The sequence below is a fragment of the Dunckerocampus dactyliophorus genome, chromosome 2, assembly GCF_027744805.1.
Source record: "Dunckerocampus dactyliophorus isolate RoL2022-P2 chromosome 2, RoL_Ddac_1.1, whole genome shotgun sequence".
Lineage (NCBI taxonomy): Eukaryota > Metazoa > Chordata > Actinopteri > Syngnathiformes > Syngnathidae > Dunckerocampus > Dunckerocampus dactyliophorus.
The window spans coordinates 21,785,743-21,811,130 of record NC_072820.1 but is presented as its reverse complement, the minus strand read 5'-3'; the positions used below and the strand labels follow the sequence as shown (position 1 = coordinate 21,811,130).

The following is a 25,388-nucleotide window of genomic DNA, read 5'->3' as shown; positions in this document are numbered from 1 at the left end:
TCAGCTATCACTGCTTGAGTATACAGTCGCAGAACCATTGTAGTTTTAGATGTGTAAATGTTTTCCATGGGTTGTAGTGATGGGTGATACTGCTACTGATACGATACCAAGTAACTTTTTATGAACTTTTTTAATGACCAGGTGTGCAAAAAAGAGAAATATATCTATGACCAACAAGCATTATAACACATGCACACAAGTAGTTCAGTCACCATGCAATGAGAGGCGGAAGGAAAAGTAGTTTGTTCTTCTCGCTATGTCTTCAAATGTGTCAAAATTCAAATATCTTAAAGGGACTGTATGCAATGGCTTCCTAGAGGGTGGCAACATTTGAATGTGCATAATACTGTATCCTGCCCTCTTCCTGCTTTGAGAACATCCCCTGCTTTGAGTACGCAAAGTACGCCCCTCACGTGCATGAGTTTGGTGTCAGCTAATGGTTGCAGGTTTAGCTATTCACGTTAGCCTGAGCTGGTCGGACTCACATTCAGCTCACAGCAAGGGCTATGGAACGGCGGATTGGTGCGGCGTCTGCAGTGATGCGGACTCTGCATCGGTCCGTTGTGGTAAAGATCTACGTTCCTATCCTCACCTATGGTCATGAGCTTTGGGTAGTGATCAAAAGGACAAGATCGTGGGTATAAATGAGTTTTCTCCATAGGGTGGCTGGGCTCTCCTTTAGAGATAAGGTGAGAAGCACTGTCATCCGGGAGAAGCTTGGAGTAGAACCGCTGCTCCTCTGCATTGAGAGGAGCCAGATGAGGTGGCTTGGGTATCTGGTCAGGATGTCCCCCCGGACGCCTCCCAGGGATGTGTTCAGGGCACGTCCAACCAGTTGGAGGGTTTGGGGAAGACCCAGGACACGTTGGAGAGACATTGTCTCTCAACTGGCCTGGGAACGCCGAGAGGAGCTTGACGAAGTAGCCTGGGCGAGAGAAGTCTGGGCTTCCCTGCTTAACATGGGTATCGAAGTATCAATATTTTCATCACTCATCACTTTCGTACCCTTATCTTTGATACTTTAGGAACATATCTATACCCTTTTAGGCAAAGAAAAGGTAAAAACTGTTAGTGTGGAGTCTTAAAATGTGGAGTGTATTATTCCCGCAGTATATATATTCATTAGTCCTTACTTGTCTCTCAATCTTCATTCTTCATCTGAGTAAGACATTTTGGAAAATTGTATACTTCTAACCTACTTTTTCTGCCTTTTCTGTTCCCAGGACACAAAGCAAGATTTATAAAGGGCTGCTTGGAAGAGAACGGACCTCTAAACCTCACAAATGGACGAACAAACTCCAAAGTCCTATAGAAAGTCTTCTCAAGTTGAGTGCAACTTGCATGCTTTTTTCCCATTAGCACCCCTATATGTGTGTATTTGTGTTTTTAGAGGACACAGGCAATAGATTTATTTATTTTCTTAATTCTCTGCTTGATTCATTTAGGATTAAGCGGCATAGAAATGGATGGATGCTTGCTTCGTTTAGTGCTGACCTTTCTTGACCATGCGTGCGGCCACGGTGTACTGGCCTGAGTCGTTGGCCGCTCCCTTCCCCTTTGTCTTCCAGGCGTCCTCTCGGATGGAGATCATCTGCTTCCTCTCCTCAATGGTCATCTGGGCCTCGCTTTCCTCTCCCACCTTGTACTTCTAATAGTGCAAAGCAGATGATTAATGTTAGCTGGTTTGCATGCAGAGATGTGGATAGCTCCAACTGTCAGCTTTAGCTTCAGCGGGGGGGGGATTTGGTTGGAATGATTTTAGGTTTATCTTCAAAAACCTTTTTGGATTTCCTGTCTGGAGCTGAACCAAAATGCTGCATTACTGCAGAACAAACACACCAGAGAACATCACGTCCCACTAAGAGCTGAGGGTAACTTCATGTGTGAGAGCAATTACTCATGCAGGAGCAGTGTCCAACCAAGCAGAAGATTTGATGCAGTCAAGCGAGCCCGGCAGACACCATCTAATCTCTGCTTGTACACCAAGCCATGACTGGTGGAGCAAAGTGGACGTCCTTACCTGGGCGTGGTGGTCACTGTACTGACACTTTTGGCCGAGGGAGAAAGGAGGAGAGAAAGTGGAGGAAAAGACAGGTTCCTGAGGACGAAGAGGTGGATGGATGAGGACCAAAGAGGAAGGAGAGGACAGATGATACAGGAGGTGGGGTGCAAAGCCGTAAACTAATACAGTAATGGTATTAAATAATTTGACTTCCAATCAAAAAGTCTGGATGTCTTTACATGCATTTTGACAGTCGAATTCAATTAATTACCAGCATTTTACCAACACTGACTGCTGTACCAACACACCACATGGCTTCCAGAACTTACATTCATTTCCTCAGTTAGTTAGTACTACACAGCACTACACAGCACTTATTTTCAGGATTTTTTAAAATAGAATTAGCGGCAAATGGTAATAAAAATGGACTAAATTAAATAAATTTACTAAATTATTTTCACTTGTCGCCAATTGTATTGTATTGTATTATATTGCATTGTTCGGTATTTATTGTATGGCATGGCATGGTATGGTACATTACGGTAATGCATTGTATTGTAAAGTCATGGGTGCTATAAAAAAGCGGCTTGCAATTAAAATTATTATTGTTATTATTCGTAGTAGTAATCAAGCCCGATCAAAAATTCTGCCTGTAAGTGTGATTAGAGTGTATAGTAGTTGCTCTACATTAGTTTTTTTTTTTTTAAGTGACTCTCTGCATATTCTAAAATTAAAATTAATTTTAACAAACTCCCACTAATCATTAATATTGTACAAAAAAAAGAGAATTAGTTACATGTTTGCCGGGGTGGAGTAATATGTAGGCGGAAGAATTCATAGTTGCACGTCTTTACACTGAGGAAGGACAAGGTCACCTTTGTGCTTTTTAGTTAACTTTAACCTCCATTATGTCTCCCAAGCGCAAGGCAGACCCTTCTGATAGCTGTGCGTCAAAGGAAAGTGAAAGTGAAAAATGAAGTGAAATTAGACATTGTAAAATGCTCACAAAGGGGAGCCTGCTTGGTCCTAGCCGCTCAAACGTGGCAACTGTCATGATAAAGATGGTATCTTTGAACATGTGAAAGCATCTGCTCCTATGAAATGGACAGTGATAACAAAGCAATGTCGTAGTCTCATTACTGATACTTTTTACATCGTATTGTCTCATTAGATTGTGTAACTAGTGACTTGTCTAATTAGGTTAATTTAATGAATTGTCATGCATTTTCTGTCATCACAATCACAATTGTCTGCATTAAAAAAAACTTAAATGTCCATCTAGACCAGTTAAGCAAATAAAAAGCTGAAAAACATTGGTCTCATTCCAAAAGCCATGCCAGCGCTCCAGACTAGCAGCCAAAAGACAGAGGAGGTGCTTCATTCATGCTCAAACGGGATTGGAAGAGGCAGCTTCCCACACCAGGAGGTTATTGGCTGGGAGGTGAGGCATGATGGCGCTTACCCACAGCTGCTCTGACACAGACACAGAGGAGTAGTCGTGGACGACCACCGCTTCCTCCTGGAGAGAGGGGACACAAGGGGTGGTAAGAGAATGGGGAGATGGGTTTTGAGGGTGGGGTATTCTCCTGAGGGAAAGTTCACCATCTAATGCATTTAAAGTGCCATCTTTGTTAGTAGAATGCTAATGTAGAGTAGATGACATTAGCCTTTATAGACTTATTGGACACATTTAAGGTCCCCTATTATGCAAAACTGTATATGATGTGTAATGATGTTCGAACAGTAATACATGACCATCAAACATGAAATCATTTTCCTCACTTTTTTGCTCCACTTTTATAGAAAAGGCGCTCAAACGCTCGCTTTTAAAGGAAAATCCCCCTTCCTCATGGACATGATACTGCCTCTGACCGACCCTTAGCTAAATGAGCCTGTGCCATGTAAACAAAAAAAAAACAAGAAAAAAAAAACAGGCTTCACTACACATCTTAAAATACAGCGCTGCCAACTATCCATCAGTCAGCTACAGACATGGAAGCTGTAAGTTTAATCATTTGGTCTTTCCTCACTGAATATGCTAACCTAGCATGAGGTTTCTGTTCAAATATGAGTGTAATGTTAGCACTGTAGCTCACATAGCTATGCTAGTGTCACTAACGTTTGTGTCCTCCTGTCCTACTATGTGATATATGGCATCTATTATGTTTAACATCTTTGTATAATGAATCCGGACATACCTTCTTCTGGTGGGTCTGCTGCGCCTCCCATTGCTGAGTCTGCTGCTCGGCGGACGCCACCTTCACCACTTCCTGTTTCTTGTTGATCCTATTTTTCCAGTCCTCCTCGCCGCTCTTCTTCAGCAGTGCCACTCTGACATGAGAAAAAAGGTTTTACTAAATAAAAGGCGCAGAAACTGGTTAGCGAGCTGCAGGCATCACCTCTTGTTATGGAAAGGTTTATTGTTTTGCATCATGTTAGTGGTTCTTTTTATGCTTTTGTCATTGAAATTAATGGATGGATGGCTGGATGAATGAATGGAAAGGATTATGTCACTCAAACAAATCAAGCTGTTACTGTACATTCCACCAAAACGACATAACCCACAAGTGTCAAACTAAGGCCTGGGGGCCAAATCCGGTCTGCGCTGCAACTTCATCTGGCCCGCGGAACCGTTTGGAAAATAGCATTGAGTTGGCCCGCCTGACAGACCTTATCAAACAAAGTGTTCACAGCGATCTGCGCAATTAAGTGACTCCTCCTAGATAAACTACTCCTCTGGCATTTTAATTTTAAAAGTGGAAACAATATTGTATATAGCATGAAATTCACAATCATTCTCAATAAGGGTGCCGGATTCAGACCAAAAGCCAAAATAATTTAAATGTACATGTCTATAAAAAAGCAGCACTTTAACTACTGTATTACACCCTGTCTGTACAAAATAACACCTTAAGACACATAAGAGTTCCAAAAGTGATCATTTTAACGACAGCAGAGCATGCTGGGAAATGCCTAATCTGCCCATTCCACAGTTGCAAACTCTTTGGGGTTACACTTCTCACAGATTGTGATGTTTCCGTGTGGATATAAAATATTGTAGCTTTTGCCCGGACATTGAGAGAATGACAAAGAGGTGGTCAATCACCAATCACTTTATTGAAACGAACAACCACGCCAAAACAGCCATAGTCGTATATCCGCAAACTACAGGAAAGTAGAAATTTCAAGCAGGAATAAATAGACACAAAAAAATGCGCATTTTCCCCACTCCGATGTAAAAAAATGTCCATCCACACCATTGAAGTTTTTAAAAAAAATGTATACCCACATAAAGACACATTCACCAGCTGTCATGCGCAACCTGAAAAAGCAACCACAGGGGTGCATTATATTGGTATGTTGAAATCTCAGCACTGCGCGCACGGGGAACCGGGATAAAAGGTGTGTAGGATGCTTACTTATCTAGTCATCAGTGCTAATGAGACATTTTCTCAGTGTTTGAGCCTGGATTACTGGGACATGTCCTGTCATGTGTCGTGAGTTATGGAAGGATGTAAAGTAAGGTCAAGAGGCCGATTGGTGCGGTGTCTGCAGTGATGCAGACTCTGCATCGGTCTGTTGTGGTGATGGGGAGTTCAGCCGAAAGGCAAAACTCGGCCAATCTATGTTCCTACCCTCACGTTTGGTCATGAGCTTTGGGTAGTGACCAAAAGGACAAGATAGCGGATACAAGAGGCCGAAATGAGTTTTCTCCGTGGAGTGGCTGGGCTCTCCCTTAGAGATAAGGTGAGAAGCACTGTCATCCGGGAGAAACTCGGAATAGAACCGCTGCTCCTCCACATTGAGAGGAGTCGGATGAGGTGGCTCGGGCATTTGGTCAGGATGCATCCCAGACTCCTCCCCGGGGAGGTGTTCAGGGCACGCCCGACCGGTAGGAGGCCTCGGGGAAGACCCAGGACACGTTGGAGAGACTGGACGAAGTAGTGGGGGTGAGGGAAGTCTGGGCTTTCCTGCTTAGACTGCTGTCCCCGACCTCGGATAAGAGGAAGAAGATGGTGGATGGATGGATGGTCCTGTCATGATTACAACTTTAAACGAGCATCTGTGTATGTGCACTGAATTTGCATATGAGTGTCCTTCGTTACCAAATTATGTTTGTTAAAAGGACGAGAAGGTTTTAAGGTTTTTAATACTTTCAATATGCAGAAATATACAAGTGTTGAAAATGTCAGGATAAATAATAAGAAAGGTACAAAGTTGGTGGGTGGGGGTGGGGGATAATGTCCAGTTCGGCCCACCACCTAAAGTAGGCTTTGAGTTTTGGCCCACTGTGCAATTGAGTTTGACACCCCTGACATAACCAATAGCCACAACATGTTGTCAAAGAAAATTACTGGTTGTTACAGTCGGCTTCCATTGGGGCCAAGTGGGGCAGTGACCCACCAGATCCAGCAGATGAACCTGGGGTGACAAAAGCTTGCTATCTGTATCTGTATCTGTATCTGTATCTGTATCTGTATCTGTATCTGTATCTGTATCTGTATCTGTATCTCACCCATAGGATTGGAGTAGAAATATTACATTATTGTGATTTTTCAATTATGAGTCTGATGGATTCATGATTTTTCGGCCTTGGTGTAGATCTGCGCTCTACTAAAGGACCTTATAATTATATCTCTGTAAAGCTACATTAGTGCATTTAATGCCAAAGAAATAATAATTTATTATCTGCAAAATGTTTGTTTTTTTCCTCAAATGAGCTAAAACTTGCATGATTATGTCCCCCCCGGCCCCCACTGACATCCATCCATCCATTTTCTCTGCCACTTCTTCCAATGACATACTGTATATCTGACAAAAAGAAAATCCTTCAAGGGTGAAAAAGCAGGTCACACAATTCCGATTTCTGGCTGAGTGAGTAGTGCTGATGTGGAAGGACGGGCGATGGCTGAAAGAAAGTGTGTCATGGCGTCTCCTTAGAGAGCGTGGACAGAAAGAACTGAATCAAGTCATCCTCAGTCTTACTAATGAATCATAACCTAGATAGTGCAGCACTGTCCCTCACCTCTCCTTGATGGACATCTGTTTGGTGGACATGCCGTAAAACAGACGATCCCCAGGACCCGTGGGGGACAGCAGGTCTCCCGAATAGACGCTGAGCCTGTTGTAGTCGTCGCTGTGGTCTTGGGGCAGTGTCTGTGACCTGACCAGCGTCTGGGGGAAACACTGAGGTTTGGGTGGTGTCGGTGGAGGCACCTGGAGTCTGGGCTTCTGGAACAGTTCCTGAGGTTTGTGCTGGCTTTGTGGGGATTGAGTCAACGGTATGGGATATGTGGGCAGGGGCTGGAGTGGCTGGATGTACAACTGGGGCTTTGGAAGCTCCGAGAAGAGTTTGGGAGGAGTTGGGGGAGGCTGGAGGACAGGATGTGTCTGCTGGATGCTGGACACGTGATACGTCGTCCTGGAGGACACTTCGGTGATGGCAGGCCTCAGTGATGCCGGGAGGTCCGAATCTGAAAAAATAATACAGTTAAACCTCGGTTTTCATCAAAAATTTGCCTCAGTTTTCGTACACTGTCTCGGTTTTTGTCCAGTGTCACATGCAACAAACTACTCCGTTTGCCCTGTACTGTATCCTTCCGTGCAATCGAGTACCTAAACAAAGCATCCTCTGCGTTGCTGTCACTGTCTGTAGTTTTTATTGAGTGTGACTGCTAAATAAGCCGCCGAGGGTTTTTTGGCTTATTACTGCCAAAAACAACAGCGCCATGGCCTCATGGATTCTGACTCTATCAATCAATCAAAGCAGGACAGGTAAGCTATTAATTTTGGTAGCTAAAAAACAGGTATCAATTCTGTAATATTGGAGTTTGTCTGTAAAAATATATAAGACAAAAATGTAATGACAACAAAAGATCAAGATCTGCTCACAGCAACCATAGGGCATATTTTCCTGGTATCTGGGCATGCTACTGTATGATATGCTGTGATGTATTGACAAGTCTGTGATTCATGTATTTCTTTTTTTGGCTTTTTTTACCTTTTTCATCACCATTTCTATGATTGCTAGTTAACAGGATTAAGTCAAAACGACTCAACTGATGTAATAAAGAAGTGAAGCATGGTGCAAGACTGGATAAAAGTGCAGATCGAGCATATGTTTGTGACCTTTTTGGGCACATGTCCCTCCATTTATAAGTGAATAATGGATGCATCTTGATGGTAAAACGTTAAACACAGGCGGTATGGATGAATGAAAATGTACAATTAGGTGCTGATGCAGATTAAGATCAATCACCCTTGACTTAACTTTAATGATGGTCTGTCTTTATTCCCTACCACCCATTCACATTGAATCTACACTGCCAATCACAGCAAGACGAGCTGTGCAGGTTTGAAGCTTCTATTGTGTGTCTGGAGCTGTCCACAGTAACAAGCTCGTCAGGCTAGTTAGGCATGGAAATGACCACTGCTAAACCAATAACGGCAAGGAGATCACAAACAACACATCCGGGGAAAGGGTTTTCCTCTCTGCAGGACAAAGGGATCCACGAGGCATAGAAAAATATGTTAATGAGATGTTCGCTCTCTCTCTCCGTGACATCCAAATCAAATATAACTACCCCCTTCCCTGTCTGTTCCCCATGAGACAAGTGCAAAAAGCAATCATGCGTGGAAGCATAAGACAATGAGGACAATGAGGACTGTCCTCCGCCCTTTCACGGCTTGCCTTTTGTGTCCACTCACACCACACTACCTCCTAGCACCTTAACTAGTCTCCCAGTACCTTAAGAAGTCTCATACCTAAGAGTCCTACTTGGATCCGAGTACTGCCGTGACCACCCTCCTCTTCACCCTCCTGTCCGAGGGCTACTCGGCCGGGATGCGTCTCCGACTCGGCTGCCAAATGTCGAGGCTGAGGATGCTCACAGGTGTCCTGCTTCCTCTCCCGGCTGTCCTTGTCTTGGGAGTGCCGGTCCTGCTTGCTCTGGTTTGCAACTCCCTCCCTTACCTCCTCCTCGTCCTCCCCCTGATGTCTGCAAGCAGGGAGAGCCCCCAGCCTCTCTGAGCTCTCTCTGAGGAGAGGGGAGGAGTCTGCCTCCAGCTCAGAGTGGCCGGAGTCTCTAGTCTGGGTCATGGAGAAATACCTCGGCGCCCTCTCCTGGTGGATGCTAGCGGTGCCGGGAGACTGTTGATGAGCGGGGACGTGAGGGATGGAGGTGGGGGTCATGCTCCCTCCGCCAGTAATGATGCTGCCGCTGCTGCCTCCTGGCGTCATAGTTACCGTGGTAACGGAGGCTTGGGAGGTGGCAGCTGCTACGGAGCGGACCACAGAGGCGGGGAGGGGCTCCAGTTTGATTTGGCTGCTTTGTTTCAACTAAAACAACACAAATAAAACAACGCATCATTAAAAGTGACAGCGCTATGCTTAGAACAGCTTCCGCTCTTCTTTTTTGCAAGATTTAGGTGTCTCGATTCTTTGTCTATTTCTGAGGTCAGGGGTCACTGATGGTGGAGCTGTTCTAGTTATTCCGCACCAAACTCCTCCAAGTATGCTTTGCTTTGTGCACGAGGAACAGAAAACGGCCTTTCCTCAAAGTATTGCCACAACTTGTCCGAAATGACTTGCTAAGATAAAGAATTAAAAGTTGATTAAGTTCTATGTCCTTATACTTGTGTCCATATAGAGCAGATATCACTATTCTTCTCATGAACCATACAGCTTCTTTTCTAATAATTCTAATTATAATAATCATAACAATACTACAAGAAAAAAAATCAATATTAAGCCAGGTAATGTTTGCAAATCTATCCAAATTCTAAGTCGCAACTAACATGCAACATTTCGCTTGCATTGCAATAAACAAGCATCCAGCAAGCCAGCGTTACATGACTACACACCTGCCATATGACATACACACTGAGGCCAGGTCGTGCAGTACACTACGGGAACTAAGCAGCTCGTAAATAAATAAATGGCAAGCTCAGCATCAAGTGCATTCATTTGGAATCCAGACTAGGGCAGGCTTTTAAGGACCTTACATGTTCTTCCTGTTTGGACTCAGGGTGGCTGACAGGAGGCTCGGTCACCTGGGAGGACACCAGCCAGTGTGGAAATCAATAGAAACTAATGGAAATACAGTGAATCCCATGCAAATTTGCGGATTTTTGGTAAAAAAAAAAACAAGCAAACATGTTTTTTAATTTTTTAGGCCATTTTTTTCATCACATTTACCAAAAGTCATTATAAAACAAGTAAAATGTACAGCATACATGTACTTTTAAAAAAGCACCATATTTGTATATGTTTTTGTCTTTATGCTTCACAGAAAATGTTTTTTCATCAAGCATTGAGATTTTGAACTTTGTTTGGCGGCCCTTGAACACACCATAGTTGCATGCTAAGACACAAAAGCTTGTTTGGCTACTGAAGCACAAGCTTGGACAGTCGTACATGATCATTCATTAATGGTGAGTACGTATACATTTCATGTGTGAGGCATATTTAGGGCTTAAACTTGAACTGTGTCGTGAGTGAACAATGGCAATTGAAGAGGGAAGGGAGGGTTTCTGTAGCTGAATCTAGTCTAATAATTACAATAGTCACTTTTATTGCAAATGCTGGTCTGAAATCGGAGGAGAACATCAATGTCAAGTTAGGAGGAGGTTTTAGAGGGAGGAGAGCAAGCCGTGTGTCAAAAATATACATTTTTGTTCGAGTATCAATAAACTAGGTGATGATATTTTCACTTTGTTTTTCCTGATGATTCTCCATGTGCTAAGAATCGTTGAAGAAGAGCCACCATGATGGTATGTGTATGCACAGTTACCTTCTCTACCTCCCCCTGAGTGATGGGCTGCGTCTGAAAGCGGGTGTGAGCACGGCGCTGCCGGGTGTCCCCTCCTCGTGCCATTCCAGGCGATTTGTCCTCCGAGTGGGCCAGCCTATTGAAGAGGGCCATCTTCTCGGCCAAGCTGAGCGTGGACAAGTCGTCTCCCTGCATGTCCTCACCTGGAGTATCTTCTTTGGGTGTCTCATCCTGGGGCTCCTGCACTGCTTGGCTGGAGGCCTGGACGCTGAAGAGGAGACCAAAGTCAAAGCAAGAGAGGAGTCTGTGATATTAATACAGTGCAAATTATTGTAATCTGCAACACTGGACTTTTTCTTTCTGGTTCTTTGACCTTTCAGTGTTTCTGACATGCAAGGAAAGCTGCAAGGAGGAATGCTGCAGGGGAACGTGGCGCGTGTGTGACTTATTGTTTAAACAGCAGCTTCCTGCCCCTATAAGGTGCATGAAGCAGCTCTTAGTGGGCAGGGAGGGGAGGACATGAACACTCTAGTGGTGTGACCGGTGGAGGGGCAACACAGAGAGTGGAATGCCACAGTTTACTGTGAATGTGAACGTTATGGTCTCTGCAGAGCAGGGTCTGGTCAACTTCGTGGCTAAAGCTAGCGTTAACATCAGGTAAAGTACACAGCATTACATTAGCTGGATATTTGAGTTGGCCACTGTATTCATAGTATAAAGGGTAATTTGTGTGCTAATTCAATGTTGGCTTAAGATTTTATGCGGACTGCATCACCGAACGTAAAGATCAAAATTTAAAAAAATGAACGATTGCGGAGAATCGGAACGCAAGTCTCGGTTCCCATCAATGCTTGATGCCCAACCCTATTGATGAGTCTGCATTGCATTATCAACTTGCATTGATAAATGTGCAATATATTTATATGTCACTGAATAAAATAGGATTTTGTGGCAAAAATACATAAATTTGTCTCTTTTTTTTAAGGATAAATGAAAATATTCATCTATCACAGTTCAGACATGATGACAAACATGCCATGAAATTCATTAAAGCCAGTTAAAAGGCAGTGGTATACCTGAAAGTGGTCACACTGGTGCTGACAAGACTTGAAGTGGTGGTGGTGGTGTGGCCTTCCATAGCATGTGATGGTGTAGTAGGAGCACTTTATTGAAACACACATAAAGTTAGAGTGCATATCAACACCCTTGGAAAGCATAAAGGAACTGAAAGTGTATACATTGTATACCAGCATGTACCTGGAAGCACTGACCACCTCTTTGATGGAGACAGGCTGAGTATGCGAGCGGTCCTGAACACGCCTCAGACGACGTTCTACGGCCACGTTACGTGAGCGTGGCTTGGGAACGCCTCCTTCTGACGTCTTCTCCAACTCCTGCAACAAACATAAAACATATGAACATATAAATGTACCAGAATGTGGCAAAGATGAGAGGTAGAACAACAAAGAGTTTGTTTACCCTGAAAAGCGACCTCTTGGCGGCCACGCTCATCTTCGCTCTCTCATCCAGTTTTTCTTCATCCACTACGAAAGAAAACGGTCAAAATCCACAAGATGCTACTGACTTGTTGCAGCTCTGACTCACTGAATTCACCTTCAGCATCTTGTAGCGGTGCTGGACTGAGATGAGATCTGGAAAAACACAAAAATGCATTAAGATCCAAGATTAAAATCAAGATCACTGGGATGCCTTTGATTGTACCTGTCAGTCTCCAGACGTTCTGCAGAGGTGATGGGCTGTGTCCGGCACCTTTCTGACATACGTCCGTCTCCTGGTGTGATGTAGCGCCGGGGCCTCCGAGCCCCCCGCTCACGGTCCCGGTCATTGCTGTTGGCAGCATCCGCCTCCATCGCTGATTGGGTGCTCTCACTTTTATTAAGAAGGACAAAAAATTTGGGAGAGTACAGTAGTTGTGTTTAGTTCTGACATATGTTTAGCTCTCAGCATGAATAACAGTTGGCACACTCAGCATGCAGCACTTGGGTTCGAGCATCGATGGGAACCGGGACTTACATTCCAATTTTCCCGGAATTGTTAATTTTTTAAACTTTCGATTCTTACGTTCGGTGATGCAGCCCGCCGCGCAGGCAAAAATGGCCGCATAACACCAACCAAGAAGAAGCCGGCGAGCACCCACGAAGAAGAAGCGAAGCATTTGTGTGCATCCATTTCAGCCATGGAGAGTGTGTGACGGTGCAGGAAAGTTTGGCTGAAATTCTGCTAAAAAATGCACGGTCCGCGTCGTGAAACATTTGCAACACCATCATATCATGGAAAGGGTGCATCACTCACAGGATTAAACACCTCCGGATTCACAGTGTACAGAATGACGCGCAACACGTTTTTTTCTTCCAACCAATTGGGTAAGTAAGACAATAAATTACGTCGATCTTATGTCAACATTGAAGCAGCATGCAAATGATACTTTATACTGAGAATAGCCAAATAAAATATCCAGCTAACGCAATGCTGTGTACTTTACCTGTAATTCATAAAAAGTTCATATAATTAAAAAAAAAATCGTGGAGACATTCAGACATTTCATCCAAGAACTTTGGTTAGTGCCCTCATTTAAACCGTGCAAACTTTTATGACCATGCCTTTGAAAAGAATCAGAATCGAGAATTGTTAGGAGCCAAAATCGAAACGAGGAATCGGAATCAAAATACAAACGATGCCCAACCCTATGAAGCACAGACAATGAAAATACAGTATATTACTTGTGGTACATTTCAAGACGATTTCCACACTTTGTTACCTCCGCCAAGGAGATGTTCATTGGGTTTGTCCATTTGCATGTTAGTGTGCAACTTCCTGCCTACAGTTTTTGATACGTCAAGAAAGACTTTCCATATTATAGCTAAGTAAATTCCTGCATAATCCAGCTGTGATCCAGTTTACGCGTTTGATTAAAATGTTACAAGTATAATCCAATTGTTATCAGGTCGTCTTTTGGTGTGTTTATACAGAATCTTATTACTGTATGTTCCTGAAAAGCCTTCTTTTAACTTCTTTTAACTATTAAGATCCTCTACGGTAGCCTTGGCGGAGGCCGGCAATCTCTGAGCGGTTGTATTTTGAGTGTTTGATTTTAGCAGCATCCCAGTGCAGAGTTAGCTATCGGTGAGCGTCCATGCCGGTTGACCTACAAGTCAGGCTTCCTGTTGGCATTCTCCAGGTACGAGTGCCTCAGCTGGGCCACCGACACCCGGGTGTCCAAGGTGCCCATCTCGCCATTTCCCACCCCTGGCAGAGGCATGGCCCTGGAGTTCTCCCAGGTCGCCGAAGGCCTATCCGTATGGAACCTAACGGAATGCTGGCTTATTCCGATGTCTGACATGGAGCGTGTTCGGGTCTTAAGTTTGGGCCCTCCGCTGGACTCTGTACTCTTGTGTTTAGCCTGAGGTAGAGAAGAGCCCTTCTGGAGGTAAACAGCAGAGTCGCTTCTCAGCTGGCGTGACTGATCCTGCTGCGTTTGAGACTCCTCCAGTCTCAAACCAGAATCTTGCCTTTCCACCTCTTCGTGTTCCGGTGTTTGCTCCTGAGGCTGCTTTAAGGGGTCATGCTGATGCTGCCTATGGGAATCTTCTTGTAGAACCTGAGGAACTTGCTGTCTAGTTCTGGTTTCTGTGTGGAAATGCTGCACTAGAGAATCTGGGTGTCTCAGCGATTCTGAACATCTCAACACTCTGTCCTCCTGAGTCTCATGGCCTGAGTGACGGTGCCTCCCTCTCTCTTGGATCTTCTCAATATTCCTGTCCCGGCCTCGCTCTCTCGGCACATCCCCGTCTTCTTCCTTGTGACTTGCTTGTCTTTGCTCCAGTCTGTAGTTCTGCCATTCCATGTGGTCGTTCTGTCCCCTGTGAGGATCGTCCACACTCTTTTCCCTGCGGCGGATCTCTGAGGGCAACACAGCTTTCCTGCTCTTCAGTAGACCTTCTGTTTGGACTTCTTCTTTCAAAGCTTGGCTGGCCTCCAGTCTGGCCTCCTTGTGGGCGGCGTAGATCTGGTCGGCACTCACTCTCCTTCGCGGTTGGACCTCTGGGGGTCCTGGTAATTTTCCGGGGGACACAGGCATGGCTAGCTGGTTCTGGTGTTCAACGGCAAGGTGAGTGTGTTGATATTCTTGGGCTGGGAGAGGGTGGGCATCTGGTCTGGGCCTAGGTTGAGGAATAGGCCTTTGAGGGTCGGGTTCTGAGAAGTGAGGAAGCGGGATCTCCTGAGTACGATGTCTCTGAGGTCTGTCTGCATTCCGCTCAGGAGGCCTCTGCATACCTTCATCCCTGGATAAACATTCTCTTACTCGGATTCTTGGGGAAAGGAATGGACAAGGACACTTAGATTCTACAGCAAATATGTTGGTCAAGGGTTAGACTCAAAGGACTCTTGTTATTGTCAAAGAATGAAAACAGTCAAACTTTTAAACACTACACAGATTACTTTTTACGCTGTGTTGGGATTTGGACCCAACTAGCTGCATGAAAGGCTGCAACATGTACCACTACATTACCAGTACTCCTAAAGGTGATGATAACGGGTTTCTAAAACTATGTATTGTTGCTTTGTCTTACTAGAGTTTGAGTCAGTTTGACATTTTTGTCGACAGTCTGAACCCAACAATGCTCTCTCTGTTGTGATTGTTTTTTCAAATTATCAGCAACCATAGCAACAAAGGAGAAAAGTGAAGTTATAAGACACTGTTAGGAAGGAAATTTTGTCAGTCGGAACAATCAAACCATCTGAGGCGGGCAGTTAATAAGGGGAAGTGTCACAGGGAAGGTCTTCATACTGCTCAGTACCTTGATGGACAGCTGAAGACTGTCTTATCGTCACACTCTGAGTCTACGTTGATACACCAGTCGCTCTTTGACAGGGCGGCAAGGCTATGGACAACCATCATAAATACATCTTATCGTTCTTGGTAACTGCTCTGTTAAACTAGGGCATAGACCTTGAAATGTCATCTAGACCTGAGTGTTTGAAAATGGAATATGAAGACTTATGATTTGTTCATGTGCAGTCACCTGTTAGCCTGCTAGTTAGTGAGTAGCAGGTTTACCTTTCTGGGCAAGCAGAAAAATTATATCCTATTCAAAACACAACCTGGCAAGCTTCTGTCTTGCACTGTGACCTTTAGCAGTTCTAGAAATATCCACACGCTACAATCGCAATTTAGTCAGACAAATGAGCCTATGTGTAACCCAAAAATGTACAACAGTTGTTATAGTTTATGTTTAGGTCACAATTCATGAAAAAAATGACGACACCACATGGGGTAAATAACATTATGGCACCCCTACGGGTTGTGGTCAAAATGCTTTGGAAGACATGCGAGCATACATGTAATACAAATATGCTCAACATTTTATCATCATTAGACAAATGCTCAATGACTTATGGACAATTAGTTGCTAAGTTCCACCCCTGCCCCGACAAAGACGTTTTGCTTGATGGCGGAGATGTTTTTCAAGATGTTTGTCCAGCCAGGGGATTTGTTTCAATAACAGAAGGAAATTTAAATGTAAGACTCAAGGTAACATGTCACTATGAGTCCCAGGCCACTGTAGTCGGGGGTCAGAATATTTGAGATACTGGTCTTCTGACTGCTGGAAAAGTTAAAGAAAGGGCTCACTGACTCGTTGGTTCAGGACCCCAATGGCAATTTTTAGACCAAGAGAAGTGGTCTTTACAAACATCATCCAAACACCAAGCACAGACCCATCATCTAGAAGATTCTACATGCCTGTAGTACACTTGAGAGGCTTCTACAGGATCAACAGCACTCCTACATAAGCTGAATAACAACCAAAAGATGGTGTCCTTTAAAAAAGGATGCTTTCATAGACTCACCCTTGCCTGTTGAGGATGCTCTGTGCCTGCTGCTCTATGAACAAATCCCCAGGTGAAATGCCATAGCGGGCAGACGGCAGTGAAGCCCGGCGGGCAGTGCGAGGTGAGCTGGGCACCGTTGCCAAGCTGTAGTCCCTGCTGGAGGCAGGGCTTGGCTCACTGTGGGTTGTGTCTACATGGTGGTGGTGGTGGTGAGGTGGATGTTGTTGTTGCTGTTGCTGCTGTGAACGAGGCACATAATGCTGATCGTGGGCCCTCAATCGAGAAGGGTGTTCTTGAGCACCACCTCGCCTGGAGTTTTCCATGTTCATTGTTCTTTCCCGCTCTGCGAATTTGCCCTCTTGGGGAGCAGCTATGCTGGCAGGGATGTGTGCATCTGCAGGTGAAGCATCCGGGTGAGTCCTCAAGTAAACCGTGCCCACGCCAGAGCGGTATGGCACCCTGGTTTCACCACGTTCTGTCACCTCCACTTCTGGTCTGTTTCGCCTTCCAGACATTTGCCTGTCAGAGGCGTCAAGTCTGGAGCGGTAGCGTGGAGCGTAATCAATGTCTGCCTCCTGGTCCAGCAGGATGCCGTATCGCTCCGACAGCTGCCGGCGGCGCTCTGCTTTGTAGCGGGCGATGCGCTCGGCCTTGGAGCTCAGGCTGTTGGGGTCTGAGGGGGCTGATGTGGGTGTAGACGAGGTGGATAGAGTAACTGGGTCGACGTAGACCAACATCGCCTCCTGGCGGCTCCCTTTGGTTTGCCTCTGCGGGGATGTCACCTGCTTCTGGGGTGTGTCCAGCTCCTCTCGACTGAAGCGCCTCACTGCGAAAACAAGCCAAGATGCCATCATCTTTCAGTTAGCGACAACAACTGCTACAAGGTCTGGCGTCATCTTACCCATCACGCATGGCTCACAGGGGTCCGAGGCCCTGGTGTACCGTGGGGGGTCCTCCTCCAGCATCCTGTTGGCGACCAAGCCACCCGGCAACAGGGCTGGTGGAGCGTCACCTTCAATCCCCTCCAGACGCCGTGCAATCCTCTCCTTCCTGTTTGAGACAATGAAGTCTTGCAAGACACTCGAGGGCTGGAACTTGATGGAACTGGATGAGTAGGTACCTGTTCATTTCTAAGTCTGCTGGAAGAGCTCCCTCAAAGTACTTCTTCAACTCTGAAACTGAATGTAGAAACTATTTTATCAATAAAACATGCATTGCTGTAAAACATGTTTGTTTATTGGTTTCAAAGAACATGCACACCTTTGGGAAGGACGACCAGAAGTTTGGCATCTGTGTCCGAAAGACTCTTGACCAAAGTGGTCTTGGGACTCAAGGAGAAGTCACTCTGAAAACTAAACAAGACACAAGAAGACACAATGTCAACCTGGAGGACATCACAGCAAACAACAGTTGACTAGCTAGCTACAGAGGACTGGTCTTGAACAGGCTACAGCAGGTGATGGCACACACACACGCACACACACCTGCATCAGGATCCAGGTCAAGAACAAGGCCATGCAAACGTGATACTTCCTGTCCGGTACCTTTTACTTTACTTTACAAGAAATTACACATTTGCATTGCTATTTTTAGCTGTTGATATATCTTATTAAACCATAGGGATGCTCTTGATGATGTCTGGTTGTCATGAACTGCAGAAATCACCACAAACACCATGCAAAAGAGGCTTTTTGTCTAAGGATTAGCATTTAACACTGACGGGGTGTGATGGCTTAAAGTTTTCTGTGCTGACATATCTATTTTGATGACCAAGCAAAACCACGAGAACTTCCATCCATCCATTTTCTATGCTGCTTGTCCTCACTAGGGTCGCCGTACACCCTGGACTGGTCGCCAGACAATCGCAGGGCACATATAGACAAACAACCATTCACACTCACATTCATACCTATGGACAATTTAGAGTTGCCAATTAAACTAACATGCATTTTTTTGGAATGTGGGAGGAAGCCGGAGTACCCGGAGAAAACCCACACATGCATAGGGAGAACATGCAAACTGCACACAGAGATGCCCGAAACAGAGATTTGACACCACAAGAACTTTTCTTTGGAAGTCAGTTGTTTTCCTTACCTTAAGGCTTCTGTTGGCAATGACGTCGAGCTACAAAGTTTGCTCTGAGCCTCCGATTGAAATCCTGCAGAGACACAAATGAATTCCACATTAACGAATTACAGTCAAACCTCAGTTTTCGAATGCTCCAGTTTTCAATGAAAATTTTCGCCAAAATTTAGTTTTGTTATAACTTCACTTGTTGTTAGTTTTATTTAGGTTTTGTACACTGTCTTGGTTAGAGTACAATATTGCACAGAACAAACTAGTCCATCCCTCTACTGTATCATTCCACGGAATCGAGTGCCCAAACAAAGCACACTATAAGTTGCCGACTCCCTGTCCATGCATTGTTGACAGTGAATAATCAGTAAATAACCTGCCATGGTGCCAGCAATTTGAGATAGGAGATGAGAAACATAATTGAATTTAAGAAAGAAAGTAATTTTCAAAGATGCCATCCTCTCCCCTACTCTCTCTATGTTCGTCGCTGTCTTTGCTGACAAGAGTCTTCAATAAAGGTAAAAGTTAAGTGTTCATTTAGCCATTTAATTCATCATTTATAATTATTTCACATTGTTTGTTTCCCGATTTACATTATTTCTTGTGAGAAAAATTGCTTTGCATAGAAACACTAAAGAACAGCATGATGTGTTTGACAATGCATTGCAAGCATGGCACTAATATATGATGTGAATTAATATACGAATGTTCACACTCCGGACCAAAGCTAAAAGTGATATAAGGTGAGTTTGATCCTGATTCACTTTGCATTCAAATTGGCATCTTTAGTATTAAGCATAGGTAAAAAACAGCGGGTAAAAAGTGGATGTGCACTATATGCGGCGCGAGAGGGGGTGCCAAAGTTATGGGAGCATAGGCTGGAGCTTCATTTGAGTCGTGTTGTATAGTTCTAATTGTAATTGTATTATTAATGTAATGTATATAAAATACTTGATTAAATAATGTATAAATTAACAAACAACCATTCACACTCACATTCATACAATTTAGAGTCGCCAATTAACCTAACATGCATGTTTTTGGAATGTGGGACGAAACCTGGGTACCCGTACAAAACCCACGCACGCACGGAAGAACATGCAAACTCCACACAAAGATGCCCAAGCGGAGATTCAAATATGTTGATTTGTGATTATATGTTCTTTTTTTAATCAGCGGCACACCTAAATGCAAATATTTCAACACCAAACATTTGTCTTTGGTGGTGTTGTGGTGTTTACATTTCAGTTTACTAGGCCACCTCATCATCCAAAATAGGAGTGTCCATCCCAGCTTTAATTGCTGCTCTATGTTGGTATGGAGAGGCTAATATCAAGCACTTACAACTTACAAAATATAACTTAAATGCCAGAAATTAAGTTTCATTGTCTGATATTCACTTTTTTTTAACGAAGAAGCATCTAAAAGTCTTGAGTGACATGTCTGTCAATCAAATCCAAGCAGACATTCCTTACAGGTCGCTTTGCAACTTTATACTATGGCCACGGCGTGAACTGTCAAGATGGGGGATTGAATGACCGTTGCCATGGTAGCTTTTTTGCGAGTGGTAAAATAGAGACTGATTGCACGGAATGTATCAGGAGAGCTGATGAAAAGTTCAAAGAAGCTAAAGAAAAAGCCAGTTGCTTCTCAGTTAGTCAGTCAGTGTTTTGGTGTTTAGGTCACATGCAGCCTAGAGATGTGAATGATAAACCGATGCAACCGCATATCCGGTTTGGGGAGCGAACGATTCTGATTCGCCGGTAAAAGAATCCTGTATCGATAATAATCAGTCATAAATCTTTAGATTAATTGATTGTGGAGACATGCACCAGCGAGAGAAGCAATCGGTCAAGTGTCTTATAAACAACACAAGAACGCGCTGGCCGGCTGGCTAGCTAACGCCAGCTAACTAGCTGCCGGCAGCCCAGGCTCTCGCGTTGTTTCTAAGACACTGTCGACCTATAGCGAGTTTGGAACGTCTTTGGATTAATATCAAGACCAAATGTTGAATTGTTCACCCATTAATAGGGAACGTAGGACCAGCCAGGCCAACAGAGGCGGGTATGGTGACTTTTCTGCTTTGTAACTTGATTACTTTGAAATGTTGCTGGAGTGTGCTCACTATGCTCAGTCTCAAATGTTGTGCGATCACCATTGTTATGACATTTTGAGTATGGGATTGTTTACTTTTCCAAGCTAAAACAGCATTTTCATTACACTCATGTGACAAATACTTCTATTTACTTATCTGTGCTTAACAGATGTGTCATTATTTAAGGGGCTTTGCACTATATTTATTTTTTATTATTAATTGGACTGAAGGTTAAGACTTGTGTTTTTTCATTGTTATATATTATATAGATAGATAGAATGTTGTTTATTGTCATTGCTCACAGTATACAATGAAAGTTAATTTGGTGGCTCCACTTCCATTTCAAGCAACATTAAGACACGTTAAAACTTAAATCTTCCAAATGTAACAGGTATAAAAATATAAATATAAAATTTAGAATGTAAAATATTGATCCCATTAAAGAAAACGATGTTCATTCAGCAAGTCTTTTTTTTGTCTTTGTCTAAACAATATACTGTAAACATTTTAAATTTTGTATATTATTGACTTCATTTTTGCCAGTGCCTAACAGCATGCTTGGGGATATGATGTGCTCTTTTACACATTAGAAAATACCGTAAGAATTACACTTTCATGTAATTGGCATCTTTATTTTATAATGTGAGATTAACATCTACACCAACAAACATTAACCGTGGAATTAAATCTAATCAAATCTAATCGTTTGTACACTGCATTGAATCGTATCGAATCTTTCTGTTTTTAAAATATATCATTTTTAATTGTATTGTAACCTATGTATCTAGATTCAAATCGAAACCTCTATCACAAAGAGATTTACATCCCTCATGCAGGCCCAAGCAAAGTGCATGTCCTGTGTACAACAAGCACAGCAGCCTGTTGTCAAGTCAAAGTTGTTTCCCAGATTGTGTTACCACTGCAGACACCAACACAACATATCTGTTTTAAATCTGGTGCCCTTCTGTTAAAGGCAAACACAACACAAATACGGTAAACAAAAATATGTAAGATAAGATATGCCTTTATTAGGGGAAATACCAGATATACTGTATATAAATAAAGATGTCAAATAAAAAGTGACAAGATGTCTTTTGGTAGGGAGACGTTATCATGTTAGTGGGTTCTGCAGTGTGTGTGTGTGTGTGCACACATGCATGGACTGGGATCTGCTGCCCGGAAAGCCCCGTGCACGTCACGTCAGTTCAGCTTTCCTCTGAAACGCCTGCAGGTTGCCAACAAGCGCGCCGAAGACGCTCAAGGCTGGCAGCGGCAGAGAGAAGCTTAGCCGGCGACGACCACGACTGGGATCTTTCTATTAATAAAGTTTGCAGGTGCAAAATAGATTCTTAACTGGAGTGTTGGGAAACAGAATGGTATTTATCTGTCTCATTCACTGACAACAACTGTCAAAACAACTTACGGAAAATTACTCTGCTAAAGTGAATAGTTACAAATGATGATCAAATGAAAAATGTGCCCATTGCTGAAACCATTTTAATATGTTGCCTTAACTTGGGCTGCATTGTCTTTTGCATAATCACTTTCAATTCTTGTATTTCGGTAACGTTCGATAGCAAATGCTAACTGGATGTAATACATGAACTGTCTCCTCATGAACGTTACGTAGCTATTTCGACTGACATACTACCAGTACCCAGGTTATGTACACAACTATCGAGAAATTATGTGTAACTATCTTTAATGCCATATTGAATATTATTATACTTGACTACTTTGATTACTTGTAAACTTTTAAAATGTGAACGTGAAATACTAATCATTAATATTGACAACAGTATTTCAAAGTAGATGTTTTACAGAAAGAGGTAAATCATTTTGACTTGTAACCTGCATGCTGAAAAACTGCATGCACCCCTGATATACCTGTACATGTATAATGTACATAAATACGTAGTCATTTTTTTTTTAATGAATGCTGTAAATATATATATTTTCTACGTATATTTATAGTAGGAGTAGCTATTTGGGACATTTAAAAGTAGCTCGCAGGCTGAAAAAGTGTGAGCACCCCTGCTCTAAAGGGGGGAACCTAAAGAGAAACACAAAGTCAAGGTGCAAAGTTGCAGAATCACAATATTAGCATGATATTTCGCCATTGATGGTGTCAAGCGAACTCTATATTAAAGAAATGTAGCTAAAGACAAAAAAAATGAATAAAAGCGACAGTGGGCCAACATGTTTTTGAAGGTTAATGATTATTTTGCTTCTGAATTTCCCCACTTTTAGCTGACAACAATGCTGTTATATTTTATCCCACATCCTGGATGATTTCAGCTATTTTGGTCCCCCCCCCAAAAAAACAGAAAAGAGGACATCTGGTCACCCGTTAGAGAGATGCTAACTCTTCTATAGACATGACCAAATGAATTATTTATGTTTTTAGCCAGAAAATTCAACAGTAACTAGTTTTGAAATTAGAAGTCAAGGAAGAATAGTGGCAAACAGACATTTGCTGTATTATTTCTAGGCTTTTTCCGGACACATAAAACGCTGTGGTGTGCCAAATCTGGCACGCAGGCCTTGAGTTTAACACCCGAGGCTTACAGTTTAGTGTATGACATTTCTCCGGTGTATTGGGGTTACAACAGTAATTGGTTAACATGTACACAAACAATTTCAGCTATTTTTGGTCATGTCCAGGGAAAAGAGTACATGTGGTCACCTCAAAGATGCTACCCCTTACCTGTGCTGCAGTGCTGCACATGGCTGACATGGTAACCAGAAATCCAAGGGTTTCGGAACATGTTTAGAGGCAAAAGACCCCCTAGCGATGCTGCCTGGCAGCAGGAAAGAGGCGAGAGGCTGCTAACCGACGAGTCACGACAGAGCGAGTGGTTATCCTCCACCTCCACCGACACCACCACCACTTCCACCACCTGCACCCGGCTACACAGCGATCCCCAGCCCACAAGTTGTGTGTGTGAAGTTGACAGCACAGCAGGGCGCCAAAGCTGCTCAGTGGCATAATCAGATTACAGTCAGAAATTAGCCTCCATGATAGAAACTCAGGGACAAGGATTGGAGCAGGGTGTCAGCAGGGGCGGGTTGAGCATGGGGGTGGTAGACGTCTCCATTTGGGCCTCCTGGAAGCCAGGTAGATTCCTAGTCAGTTAAGGTGTAGTGTTGTCACAGAAGGTGACACCTCATGAATATCAATTAGCATTAGCAAATTAGCAGATTTGTGCCATAATCCTGTCTAAGGCTTATTTGTTTGGCCTTCAGGTGTTTACTGTGTTTACTTCCTGGCTTTTGGCCACGCCCCCCCATCCTTCTTTGCCAATTGCCTTTTTATTCAGTTGCTATGGTCCTTCATAGGAGCCTTTCATGTCAACAAAAACATGGCTGATGGTCGTGCTAAGATAATGTTTTCTTCTCTTAACTAGTTAGCAATATGAGCACAAGTACGCTCTAAAATATACATTTCTTCACAAAAATACCCTACTTTGCAATCATTTGAAAATGGTAAGTGCTCCTTTTCCATATGATGATTAAAAGGAAGCTATGGCAATATTACAACATTTTGAAATTTGTAAAATCTACTATGTGATTAAATCTATCTGATAAAGCATGACTTCAACTTTAATTTGATACCTCATTCACTTCTCTACCCCAAATACTAACAAAGTGAGAGTAGATTTTATACCGGAAAATAGTGCCTTTGGTCCCCATTGCTTTAACATTGAGTCAAGACAAAAGCTGTGATCGACCCACGGACCTTGGCAAGTACACTAGTACCTCGCATAACATAAACCTCCTTTTACGTAAATTCCACTTAACGTAAATAATTTATGTAAAGTTTTTGCATCGTATTATGGAAGAAATTCCATATAATGTAAAGCGTCAAGCCGGTGCAAGTTTTTTTTTTCAATCAACTTTATTAATGCCTCAAGTCGGTGCAAGTTCAGACTAACACTTGGTGGTGCCTTCTGACGCATCACGCTCTCATTGGCTGATTTTTGGGGCACCGCCTCCGCTCTCATCTCATTGGCTGATTTTCGGGGCACCGCCTCCGCTCTCATCTCATTGGCTGATTATCGGGGCACCGCATACGCTCTCATCTCATTGGCTGACTTATACAGCACGTACGTGAGTTTGTGTGAGAGACAGGCTTCTCCCTTCAAACTCCTTCCTCTTCGTAGTCGCCCTGGAACTAACTTAAACAATTAAGTTAAGTTACAAATAAAAATTTTGCACACAGCATTATCGTGTAGTGCGTGTGCGTTTGTCTGTGAGACCAGCTGACTCTTAGACTCTTTGAGTCAGGTTTCGACTCAGGCTAGTCCTTCTCCTCTTTCCTGTCTCCACTTGCGCTCCTGATCAAGACATCTTGTGAACGGTAAGATTGTTTTTCAGTTTTATTTATTTACAGTAATCTTATTTATTACCTTATTTTATATTGGAATGTTACTGTACTATGTTTATGCTAACGTTTTCTTATATTTTCCCACCATATTTGGTGGACTTTGAATATTTTGAAGGGCCAAAGGGGTGAGTTTAGGAAGATCTTGGAACGGATTAGGCTATTTACATGTATTTTACGCTTCCTATAACATAAAAACCCTATAAC

The 25,388-nt window shown here is 43.3% G+C and overlaps 1 protein-coding gene across 3 annotated transcripts in view; it reads right to left on the bottom strand.

Annotated features, from left to right (window-relative positions):
* Positions 1 to 23,717, bottom strand: part of LOC129177099 (supervillin-like) — a 38,870-nt gene extending 15,153 nt beyond the window's left edge. For 2 of the 3 annotated variants that reach the window (XM_054767873.1, XM_054767872.1), the window contains exons 1-20: positions 23,505 to 23,717; positions 18,721 to 18,784; positions 17,887 to 17,978; positions 17,747 to 17,804; positions 17,528 to 17,676; positions 16,645 to 17,452; positions 13,944 to 15,104; positions 12,496 to 12,663; positions 12,379 to 12,425; positions 12,253 to 12,317; positions 12,031 to 12,167; positions 11,850 to 11,936; positions 10,795 to 11,041; positions 10,007 to 10,054; positions 8,768 to 9,341; positions 7,029 to 7,476; positions 4,201 to 4,333; positions 3,465 to 3,521; positions 2,021 to 2,098; positions 1,495 to 1,648 (exon numbers count right to left, since the gene is read on the bottom strand). In XM_054767873.1, coding sequence (XP_054623848.1) covers positions 1,495 to 1,648; positions 2,021 to 2,098; positions 3,465 to 3,521; positions 4,201 to 4,333; positions 7,029 to 7,476; positions 8,768 to 9,341; positions 10,007 to 10,054; positions 10,795 to 11,041; positions 11,850 to 11,936; positions 12,031 to 12,167; positions 12,253 to 12,317; positions 12,379 to 12,425; positions 12,496 to 12,663; positions 13,944 to 15,104; positions 16,645 to 17,452; positions 17,528 to 17,676; positions 17,747 to 17,804; positions 17,887 to 17,978; positions 18,721 to 18,784; positions 23,505 to 23,565 — 4,636 coding nt within the window. In that variant the 5' untranslated portion in view covers positions 23,566 to 23,717. The remainder of the gene's footprint in view (positions 1 to 1,494; positions 1,649 to 2,020; positions 2,099 to 3,464; positions 3,522 to 4,200; positions 4,334 to 7,028; positions 7,477 to 8,767; positions 9,342 to 10,006; positions 10,055 to 10,794; positions 11,042 to 11,849; positions 11,937 to 12,030; positions 12,168 to 12,252; positions 12,318 to 12,378; positions 12,426 to 12,495; positions 12,664 to 13,943; positions 15,105 to 16,644; positions 17,453 to 17,527; positions 17,677 to 17,746; positions 17,805 to 17,886; positions 17,979 to 18,720; positions 18,785 to 23,504) is intronic. The other variant, XM_054767874.1, reaches the window with a different exon arrangement.
* Positions 23,718 to 25,388: the final 1,671 nt, after the last annotated feature.